This window comes from Balaenoptera ricei, chromosome 20, assembly GCF_028023285.1.
Source record: "Balaenoptera ricei isolate mBalRic1 chromosome 20, mBalRic1.hap2, whole genome shotgun sequence".
Classification (NCBI taxonomy): Eukaryota; Metazoa; Chordata; class Mammalia; order Artiodactyla; family Balaenopteridae; genus Balaenoptera; species Balaenoptera ricei.
The window spans coordinates 26698885-26710195 of NC_082658.1; the positions used below are offsets into that span (position 1 = coordinate 26698885).

The 11311-nt window shown below is 43.2% G+C and overlaps 1 protein-coding gene across 1 annotated transcript in view; it reads left to right on the forward strand.

Annotated features, from left to right (window-relative positions):
- Positions 1-9652, forward strand: part of LOC132354538 (titin-like) — a 68075-nt gene extending 58423 nt beyond the window's left edge. Inside the window, 6 exon segments of the mRNA XM_059906418.1 lie at positions 3233-3337; positions 7732-7781; positions 8549-8625; positions 8930-9031; positions 9299-9440; positions 9550-9652. Of these exon segments, the coding sequence (XP_059762401.1) occupies positions 3233-3337; positions 7732-7781; positions 8549-8625; positions 8930-9031; positions 9299-9440; positions 9550-9652 (579 nt within the window).
- Positions 9653-11311: the final 1659 nt, after the last annotated feature.

An 11311-nucleotide genomic window follows, 5' to 3' on the forward strand; every position in this document is an offset into this window, starting at 1 on the left:
ATTGAACATTCCACATTGGCACACAGTCTGGCAAATCTCTTAACATATAGCCCAGATTCCTGCCGAAAGTTTAGCAAAGAGCCAGGGCGGACATAGGGTTTTTTTTCTGTATAGAGCCTTCTGTTATGGCGGCTGGGATATATGGAAGCAGGAACTGAGCAAAGAACTCTGTGAGTGGGTGGAGAAGGACATGTCCAGATGACCAACTGTTAGCGGCGGTTGTTGTCGTGGTCATCTGTTATAGTAGCAAGAACGCAAGCACACTGAAGAGGTGGAGAGAGGAAACCTCACATTCCTCTGCCTCTGAGACAGGACAGGATGGGGTATATGAATGTGATGAGTCACAGTAGATCCGCAGAGAGTCCAGCTGAGTAGGGGTGTATTTTTTTTCCAGCCATGGCTTTTCTTGAGTACTGGCCCCTGGGAACCAGTGGAGTAATCCTGAATATAGTTACTATATTTCCCACTACAGAATTTTCTGAGTAGATAGCCACATTTTCAAGAGATATCTTTTTCACATTTTGTTGTTGCCAGTCATAGGCTTCAGTGTGGATTTCTTTTTCTCCTAAGTGGCACTCAAACGTTGACTGTTTCCTAATTTATTTGGCTGTGGACTGACAAAAAGCTGTCCCATCAGTCTTCAATGATCAAAAACAGTCTCCTCTTTTTTGACTGATGAAGAAACATCGCTAGGTAATGCAGAAGGATCGTTGATGAAGGTGTTACAAGCACGGAAGAAGAACAACAGCCCCGAGCTGACTATTGAGTCAGAGAGGGCATCCTCAGATAAAAGTGCTGTCAGCTTGTCAGGCTTCATGAATGAGCAGCTGGACTTTAATAATAAAAGTGATATTATCAGGGCACGAAATTACATACTGCCTTATATCTCAGAGGGAAATCTAGGAGATGTGGAATCAACATTATTACCATTCCTTCAACTTCTTTTTTCAAATACACAAGATGGAGATATGCCACTGGGGCTTTTGAAAACAATACAAGGAGCCCTTCTGTTAAACCTGTACCCACGAATTCAACTAATAAAAATAAATTGAGGAAACTGCATTTTCTGGAAAATTTGTTAGATGCAGAAACTCAAGAAAAAATAGATGAGGTTAAAAAGGAAGAAAAACCTGCCACGCGTACACGTTGCAAACTTTTACGTGCCATGTGTAAACACTACATCTTTCAAAAGAAATTGGAAACTGCCCACCAAAGAAAGACAGCCTAGCAAAGACTGAGAGTACAGAGGAAAAGCTGCTGAGAGTGAACAGGGTCCGCAAGGGCCCGAGGGGCCTACAGAAAATGCACCTCCAAGCAGTGGGAGATGAGAGCATCAGGAGGAAACAGAATGCCCAGCAATTCTTGGCAATCCCTGCCGAAGAAAGAAGGCTCTGGAGGCCATCCCCAAGAAAGTTGAAACAGCTTCTCATGGTGCAGAGGCCCAGGAAGCTGGTGGGAAAGTCCTCCAATGCAGAGTCTTCATTCATAAAGGAACACAAGACAGCAGGTTCCTCTACCCTGAAACAATACTTCAAGGGCAGGCCTTCTGCCTCCATCCCTCCAAAATCCCCATCTGAGGTTAAAAGCAAATCAAAAGACTTATCCAACACTATACTTGTTTTAGAAGATGCAAAGTATAGAGTTAGAAATATTAAGGATTTTGAACTAATCTCACATTCTGGGAAAAAATACATCTTCCATAAAATTAGGAGTCATCGGGTCCACAGATAACTCCAAGTTAAAAGGAGTCGAAAGTTCAGAAAGAAAAGTTCACTCGATAGAATGATGCTTGCAAGCCCGCCGTTCTCTGTAGTGAGGAGTCTCATAAATTCCCCTCTGCGAGAAGGTGTTTCACCTTCAAGAGAAGTGATTTCTCAAGAAAATCCTTTTCCAAATGATTTTCTCTTTCAGACCCTTCTACAGAAAACACTACTTCAAAAAACAATACTGGGGCTTCCCTGGTGGCGCAGTGGTTGGGAATCTGCCTGCCAATGCAGGGGACACGGGTTCGAGCCCTGGTCTGGGAAGATCCCACATGCCGCGGAGTGACTGGGCCCGTGAGCCACAACTGCTGAGCCTGCGCGTCTGGAGCCTGCGCTCCGCAACAAGAGAGGCCGCGATACTGAGAGGCCCGCGCACCGCGATGAGGAGTAGCCCCCGCTTGCCGCAACTGGAGAAAGCCCTAGCACAGAAACGAAGACCCAACATAGCAACCAATCAATCAATTAAATAAATAAATCTTAAAAAAAAAAAAACAAAAAAAAAAACAATACTGCACAAAAAGTTTCTGAAGAAATTATTTCTACAAGAAAGTCTACTTTACCTGGATGTACTGGCCCTGGAAACACTACCCATAAGTATGTCTCCACTGCACATTCTGCTGTTGCTGCAGACAACAGTATGCCAACTGTTCAATACACCAACGAAACTCAATTTGAGCACCACAACACGGGCACTGAATTATCCTCTAAGCCCACAGGCTTCACTTTACCAGGGCTCACATCCCCGGGTGATCAAGTTGAAACTCAGCTAAAGCAGCAGCTACGGTCCCTCATCCCCAACAGTGACCTGCGAAGGCTCATTTCTCATGTTATCCAGACTTTGAAAATGGACTGCTCAGAGACCCACGTGCAGCTGGCCTGTGCCAACCTCATCTCTAGAACAGGCCTCCTGATGAAGCTTCTCAGCAAGCAGCAAGAAGTAAAGGTGTCCAAAGCGGAATGGAATACGGACGAGTGGAAAAGTGACAACTCTATCAGTGAGAGCACAGAAGCCCAGAGTGGGCAGAAAGAGCAGGAGTCAAGTGAACTGAGGAGAACCCCTGAAACATGGGACCTGGACTTTTACTCACTTTAGGACATGCCATGAACGTGCCCAAGCAGGAATGCCATGGGCTCCTCGTCTGTATCTTATCTTCAGACATGACACTGGCTAAGACAGTGATCTCCCACTTGGCTCATTTAGAGAGTGTGCCACTATTCCTAGGGTAAACGAGAAGAGGACATAACACAAGACAAATAAATTGTAGATAAATAAATTGTAGAAGAAAATGCTAATGATAACATTAATAACATTAAATTTGGCTTCTTCTTATAGAAGCTACTCGCATGAAAGGATTGTGTTTTATAGTAGTTTAAGAATAGTTAGCTTTTGTTTAGAATAGGTTTAAGAACAGTTAGCTTTCATCCCTTCTATCTCCTTGTTTTTAAAAAATTGTTATTTATTTTTTTAGCTCCCAAAAGATGTTCCAGGATATGGCTGTAACAACAAGCTCATCTTGGCAATATCTGTAACTGTAATAGTGACGATTTTGGTTACAATTCTCTGTCTCATTGAGGTAAGGCAATAATTCATTCAGATTCAGAACCCAAAAACTGAGAATCAAAGCCACCTTCCCACCTACCACTACTTGATTCTACTCTTTAGTCATGAGGACTGAGATACCCTTTGTTCTTTTACTGAAAAGTATATTCCCAGGATTTTTTTTCTTTCTTTTTTTTTTTTTGCCTACAATATGTCTTCACTCTGGTGCGCGGGATTCTAATTGCGGTGGCTTCTCTTGTTGTGGAGTACGGGCTCTAGGCGCGCGGGCTCAGGACTTGTGGTGCACGGATTTAGTTGCTCCACAGCATGTGGGACCTTCCCAGACCAGGGATCGAACCCGTGTCCCCTCCACTGGCAGGCGGATTCTTAACCACTGCGCCACCACGGAAGTCCCCACCGGATTTTTAAAGGAACTCCACTCCCAGCAGATCTCTATGGAATTGGATCCATGATAACAAGCCATTGGACTATTTTGACAAGTTAAGTTTATAAGAAGGCCAGAGTTGACATGATAGTAAAATTTCTTCAACTCAAAAAGCTATGCTGATTTGATGTACTCACCAGTCACTCTCTTTCTACTGTTGATTTCTTTCCTTGGTGGCTGAAGTGATGAGAGACATATGATCTCCATACTCATGGAGCTATCAGTCACCCTGGGAGGGCGAAAAGGACATGCCTAAAAGATAAATGTGTGATCTTGTCAATTCCTTAGGTTTACTTAGCAGCTTTCTTCTCCAGTGTATTAGGAATTGTGTAGATAGGTTCCATTAAAACACTGCAAGTAAAATCCTGTAGCAGGCTACCCTAAAGTATGTCATATTTATAGCAGCCTATTCCTGGAGCTAGCCTGTTTACCTTTTGTTCAGTTACATAATGGTTTATTACTTTTCCCAACAGGTAGTTGCTAGCATTAAAAGAGTGATTTTAATGAGCTGGCAATCTTGATTCTACCCTACCAGTCCAACCTGCTTTATTTACCTTTTCTCTTGTTATGGCAGCCCTCCTTTCCAGCCAGAGCAGCTCCTCACTATACACTAGTTACACCACACCCATTCCTACTTTTGTCTGTGCCTTTGCCCATCTAAAGTTCCTTGATTTTGCTTTGCCTGTGGAAGTCCTATGAATCCCGCAAAAGCCAACTCAAGTTCAGATATCTTTCTTCATAAAGCCTTCCCTGAATACTCCAGCTCTCCTGATCCTAGTCCTGTGAGGTTTGTCACCATTTCTTAGGGGCCATAGGAAAGCAGTCCCCTCCCCTCAGAGCTCACAAAAGTGATAAGCAGTTTTTTAAAAGGCAGCCCCCCAAGAGAGAAACACCAAGGTTAGCACATCATGGAGCTGAGCAGAGACGTGTAAGGACCAATGGCTTCCTGGCCTATCAGACTTGAATAAAACCTGACATGATGTACTAACTTCTAAAGAGAAATGTGTCTATCTGCAGGAGGGTTGGTCAGTAGTGAAAGCATAGAAAAGGTGAGGAGAGACCAACATGGGCAGTGCCCATCCTCACATTGCCCGAGAGTAGAGATGGCACCTTAGGCCTCAGAACTGAAGAGTCAGGCCCACTAGCCAGGCTGTGCCTGTTGAGGAGCTGGATGGATCCAGCTGCCTCAGGCCTTCCCATTAAATTCTGGATTCAGCTGATTCCTTTTCTAATTCTGTTCTCACCAAGTAGCCTTCGATTGTGTGATTGTGCTTTAGTGTGCCACGGAGGCCTGTCTCCACAGAAGGTAATTCTCTGATTGTGTAGACACGGATGCCCTGTGTGTAGAACAGATGTATTTCTCATTGTCAAGTAATAATTTGGCATTCTGATTTTTGATCAATCCTGTGCTATTGATAAAGTGAGACTGCCACAACAGGAAGACGTGAGTTCTCTGTTGGTGAGGAAGCGTATGATTTCTGAGCCTAGGAGGCTGGGGACTAGCATGGGGTCAGCTTGCTAGTCATTGGCCATTGCCCAGACTGTCCCCTCTACATCTCCAGGTGGCATGTGGCCTTTTGCTTTTTTAGAATTTCTGTAAAGTCCCCTTTTTATTGTTTTTAACTTCTATGGAGTTTAACCTTGCATTTGTTTTGTTTTGGCCTGTGGGATCTTAGTTCCCCAAGTAGGGATTGAACCTGTACCCTCGGCGGTGAAAGCGAGGAGTCCTAACCGTTATTTTCTCTCCCCACTTATAAGATAAGCTCTTCGAGGACAGGGGCCATGCAGTGTTCTTCCTATGGTAGACACTAATGGTGTTCAACGGAACAGAGCTGAGGCGTTATGTCAATTCCACAGTGAGGAATCATGCAACCAAATATTTATTTGAAGTAGCATTGAGTAGAGCAATAGACCCAAGTGTTCTTAAGACTTTTGAAATGTCATGTTTTAACATTCCAATCAGTGGGAGAAAATGAATAAATGGTGATAGAATAGCTGCCTAACTATTCGGGGGGTAAAGAATAGCAGATCCCCATTTGTCATCTTAAATAAACATATTCCATAAATGTGAAAAAAGACCACATACAGGTATTAGAAGGAAATAAAAGCAATATTTTTATAATCTTATAGTGGGAAAGAACCTTCAGAGCCTGATGTCACAAGCAGAGCCTTTGATATATTCCACCATCTTGTCTGTGACACCAGCTTAGCACTGATTCATGCTAAGAGTAAGATGAAGAGTTTTCCATATATTGTCTGATTTAATGCCCACAGTTCTGTGAGGATGATATTACTACCCCTCCTTCATAGATGAAGGAGATCACTGTAAGGCCCCAGTGGCCAAACCAAAAGCAGAAGCCAGTTTCACCCGACTGCAAAGCTTGTGCTCCCTACTCCACTCTTTTGTCTTGTCTCCTTAGAGACAAAAACACTGGAAAGATTCGAAACACTGAAATTCAATGAAAGCCAGTATTTCTTTACTATAAAGCGTTTTTTGTTTGTTTGTTTGGGGGTGGCGGGGTTTGGCCATGCTGTGCAGCTTGCGGGATCTTAGTTCCCTGACCAGGGATTGAACCTCTGTCCATAGCAGTGAAAGCGCCAAGCCCTAACCACTGGGCCACCAGGGAACTCCCAACAGTGTTATAAGTCAACAAGAAGACGACAAACAGTCCAGAGGAAAAGGGGGCAGGGGCTGTTCAGAGTAGCAGATGTGTTGACAGTCTGTTACCATATCTGCCCGTCCTCTCCTCATGGCTCATGTGGGGTGGGTTTTGTTAGCCAGGCCTCTGTCACCTCATGACGTACAAATAATCTCTAATATTTTCTTCAAGTACTTTTATAATCTGTCTAGAATTTGTTGTATTTGTTTTTTAGTGTGGTTGAGGTAGGGGATCTAACTTTTTCCCCCTCCATGAAGATATAATTGTTTTCAAATCTTTCACTGAATGGTTTATTCTTTCTTCCCTGCTCTAATATACGATCTTCATCTGGACTCTATTCTGTGATCCAGTTATCTTGTCCTGTACCAGTACCAATATCACACTGCTTAATTCCAGTTGCTCTATAACATATTTTATATCTGGTAGGGTAAGTTCCTACTCTTTGACCTTCTTTTTCATACATTTCACAACTATTCTTACATATATTCTCTACCAAATGTCAGCTAGCCAGGTTTTATTTAAAAATTATTTTGGATATAAATGGATTGCATTGAATTTGTAGGTTAATTTGAGGAGAATTGATCTCTTTACAACATTCTAGGAGGATGGTATCTCATGCCATGTAAGTTCTTCTTAATATCCTTCAGAAAAGTTTGAATATTTTCATCACAGAGGTCTTACAAATTTTTGGTTAAGTTTATTCCTAGGTACTTTATGCATTTTTATTGATGTAGTAAATGGGATGTTTCTTCTGTTTTTTAGTGAGTTATTTGTGTTATATGGGAAAGCTATTGAGGCTTATAAGTTGATCTCTTGATTTTGTATGTAGCCATCTTACTCATGTTACTCCCAGTAAAATTTCGGTTGATTCTTTTGGTCTTTTTAGGTCCCTCATTTCATATGCAAATATGTTTGTCTCTTCCTTTCCAATACTTCGTTTTTCTTATCGTACTGATTAAGACCTCCTCCACAATGATCGATAGTAGCAGTAATGATGGGCATCCTACTCTTGTTCTTGACCATAAACAATGCTTAGGTTTCTGCTAGATACTTTTATTTTCTTTTCCTACTTCTAAGAGGTTTTATTAGGAATTATCTGTTGAACGTTATCTAGAACAGTCAATAAAATATATCGCCAGCTGCATGCAAGACCCTAAGTTAGGTACCGTGGAAGACTCAAAGGATTATTAAACAGGGTAGAATTCCTTTCCTTAAAAAAGTTATCATCTCACTGGGTAGATAAGATTTAAAGTAAAAAGGAATGAATAAGGATTTGGAAATAGTTGTAATGGATAATCATGATCATGTTTTCTTTCAAAACAGATTTATTCTCACAGAATTGCAAAAGGGGAAGATAAAAAAAGAAGCAGAAGGTAAATATTGGTCTGTTAAAGCAGAATTTTACAACTAGAGGAGAACTTAGAACTCATCTATTTCAATTTCCTCACCAAAGGCAGGAAGAATGTCTAATTACCCTAATGGTTTACCCTAATTTATTTATCAGCAGAATTAGCTCCCCAGCCCAAGCTGAGTTAGAACAGGACTGGCACAGTTTCATCTGCTTTCACTAGTCCTTTAAGGAAAGAGGGTGGACGGGGAGAGGTTTTGGTTGTACCAGTTCCTGCTGGCCTGGTGCCTGATTCCTAGGCATCAGGCCAGGCCAGAGGTCTTCTAGGAGGCTCTGGGGTAGGGGGGACCACATGGTTGGGGATTTAGGGGCTGGCCTCACTCAAAGCTGACGAAAGGTAGAACATATGAGTCCCTTCTGTAAAGTGGCAAGAAAACCTCCCTTCTCACCCTACTGTTTTTCAGGCCCCTACTCTCTGTTCCCTTTATCCAAACCTCATAGAATTTTAACCGGGAGAAACTTTAGACAGTACTTTGTCTCTTCCTTTTATAATAAGGAAATGGAGAAAGAGAAAGGGAAAATATCTTGCCCCATGGTCATACTGCTAGTGATTATCAAAAAGAACATGGTCGCTTTCCACTGAGGGCTTCTCTACTGATCACACTGTGCTTGGGCTGTGAGCTCCGTTTTATGTCACAATTCAGTATACACATACTATATGGGCATAAGTAGTTTCTGAAACAAACTTATTGTGAACTCTGATTTTTTTCTATTCTATTTGTATTCAAAAAGAGTATTTTGTGTTTCCCTGCTGGTCATGGCCTTTAAACTGATTTCACAATTCACTGACACCTCAGTGACAGCCTGCAGTATGAAAGTCAGAGAGCTATAGATAACTTTGCTAGTTGGGTTCAGGCGTTTACTTAGTGTGATTCAACTTATAGGTTAGGATAGAGCAGCCAGGAAAATAAAAGCACCTTCTCCCCACAGCCACACCCCCAGCAAATGCTGCATGTGCGACTAAGTCTGAAGCGGACTGGTGTGAAGCGCATCTAGAGAGTAACGTGTTTCTGCCCAGCGCCATAGTGCAGTGTTTTCGCTGCACAAGGGCACTTGGCCAAGGGCCAAGAAAGGTGAACGGAGCTGAAAATCCTGCCTATACTCCATGCTAAGCCACATGCAAAGGTCTCCCCAGAGACACTGGGGGGCCATTTTGGACAGACACAGAGAACTTCTGGAAGGCCAGCATGCATGGAATGATTTTCAAGATCCCGGGTCCGTGGTGATTTTGCTCATTGTGCTTATGGACTGAGGTACCCATTTAGTCCTAATAAGACCAGAGATAACACATTGTGAGAGAGATGAAAAATGACATGTAACACTAACGGTGTGTGTTTTCCTCCAAGGGGCTTTTTTCGCTTTCTGCTGCGTAAGAGAAGCTCAGGGGAAAGTGAGAGTCAGCTAAATTTGAGGAGGATAAAGTACTGTGGCCAGAGAAAGCAGGGGAGATGCTGAATTAATATTTCCCTTTCTGTGTTCTAGGAGGGCTTTTTCGGAGAAGGCGGCCACTTTGGCTTAGGGATATGTATAGGCCTCTCAACGCCACATGCAAGGAAAACATGGCACAGAAGCTACACGACAGGGAGTCTTCTGATGAGGATGAGATATTCTATAAGGATGCAGGGTAAATGATAGGGGACAGTTTAAAATTCTCATCTAAAATGAGGAAATAATGAAAACAATAATTGTTCCTTTCAAAAGTAAAAGCCTTGGCATTATTCTTCTTACCCCAGGGAAGTCATCAAAGCCCCAGCAGAGAAGCTTCTGGCTGCATATTGGGTTGATGAAGAGGCGAGTGAGGAAAGTGAGACAGCACACGAGACTGCCACAGAGTGAGCCCTGTTCTGCCTCAAGCCACCTGCAAATTTTATTTTCTAATATTGGCTTCTCAGCATTGCTTGTAAAATACTTATTTTTCTCATATTAAAATGTATAAATTCATAACCAAGTCTAACCATGTGGTAAGGAATTAAAATGTAAATAGTTGAATATTTATACACCACTAACAAGGGCCGCAAGAAGAAGCAGAGCTGAAACTAGAATCCCTCATGGTAGCCAGTACTTCCACAAGAGGAAATGTGGGCAAAGGAGGATGAGTAGAAGGATGAAGAGGGGCTTCCCTCCCTTGTTTCCCCAGTATCATCAGTCCCTGGGAACTGGAAAACATACCATCCTCAAGGGGCATAGATCATTAGATCAAATAGCAATTTATTCTGGTGCTCTCTCTCCTGGGTCATCAAGTACCAGTTATTTACAACATGCTCGACCTCCTGCCCATAGAGGATCATCTACTTCTGGCCCCTCTCGTACGGTCATTGGGGTTGCCAGAATATTTGGATCACTGGTCCTCCCTCGACTGTGGAGCCAAGGCCTGACTCTTCTCCCAAGTTCTCAAACTCATGTACAAATGTGTACCCTGTCTTGGTAGGGGGTTCTCCACCATTTCAAGCTGGTGGAAAATTCCCATTGGGTTGTTTTTTTTCTTTAAAAAGAAATCCCAACCCTTGGATAACTAGCAGGGAGGTGCCAGAAAGACAGGGTAAAGAAGAATGTGTGAGAGCAGCCATTGCCCAAGACGGCCCTCCTCAGGCCCTGGCCCCTCCTGACCCCCCTGAGGGTCAGCTGTGTGCTGCTCGGCTCCCTCCAGCTCAGCCCAGCCCCAAACCTACCCACCTCTTGCCTCACCCAGCACAGGCCCAGGGATGCATGATTCCAAGTGATTATATAGTGACAGTGCCACCTGCGAAAAGTGCAAAGGCCCTTCCACTCCTGCAAAGAAAGTCATTAATCACATTTCTTAAGTCAGTGAGAGTTAAATACATTAATGAGTAAAAGAAATTCTGAATGAACAAGATCTGATAATCTACCAAAATGACCACAGATAGTGCTGGTGGTTTAGTAATATGAGGTGAAGGACTGTGCAAGCCATGGGGTGATAGCACACGGTCCCCCAGAGGATCAGTGGGCCTGGGAGATAGCCCAGCAGGTTCTGCCCGTTGGGTGGGGTTCCAAGCAAAGTGAACGGCCCATCAGTTCTTCTGATTTATGAGTTTGCTGATGCTGCATGAGAGACATCTGTTCTCTCAGTGCCTGCCCAAGTCACCTCCCAAAGATTCTTACTGAGAATGAAAAACAACTGTTTTTCTCTGGGCGGTGACTTCAGTGAGCCAACAAGTATTTACTGTGTTTAAGGCGCATGACTAATACTACTAACAATAGGAAGCAGCAGCAGCTAACATTTACCACTTGCTTGCTTGGTGACCAGCCCTGGGTTAGGCATCTTATGGTCTTATTTAGCCCAACAGTCCGTGGAAGCATATCTTGTTAGCCTCGTTTGACAGATAGGAAACAGGGTTTAAAGAATGTAGGTAACCTGCTCAATGGCCCAAGGCCCCACGTCCAAAAGTGTGAGTTAAGGTTGGAGCCCAGAACTGTTAGACTCCAACAGGGATGCAGAGACGTCTAAGCTGTGTTTGCCACCAAAGAGTTGATAAC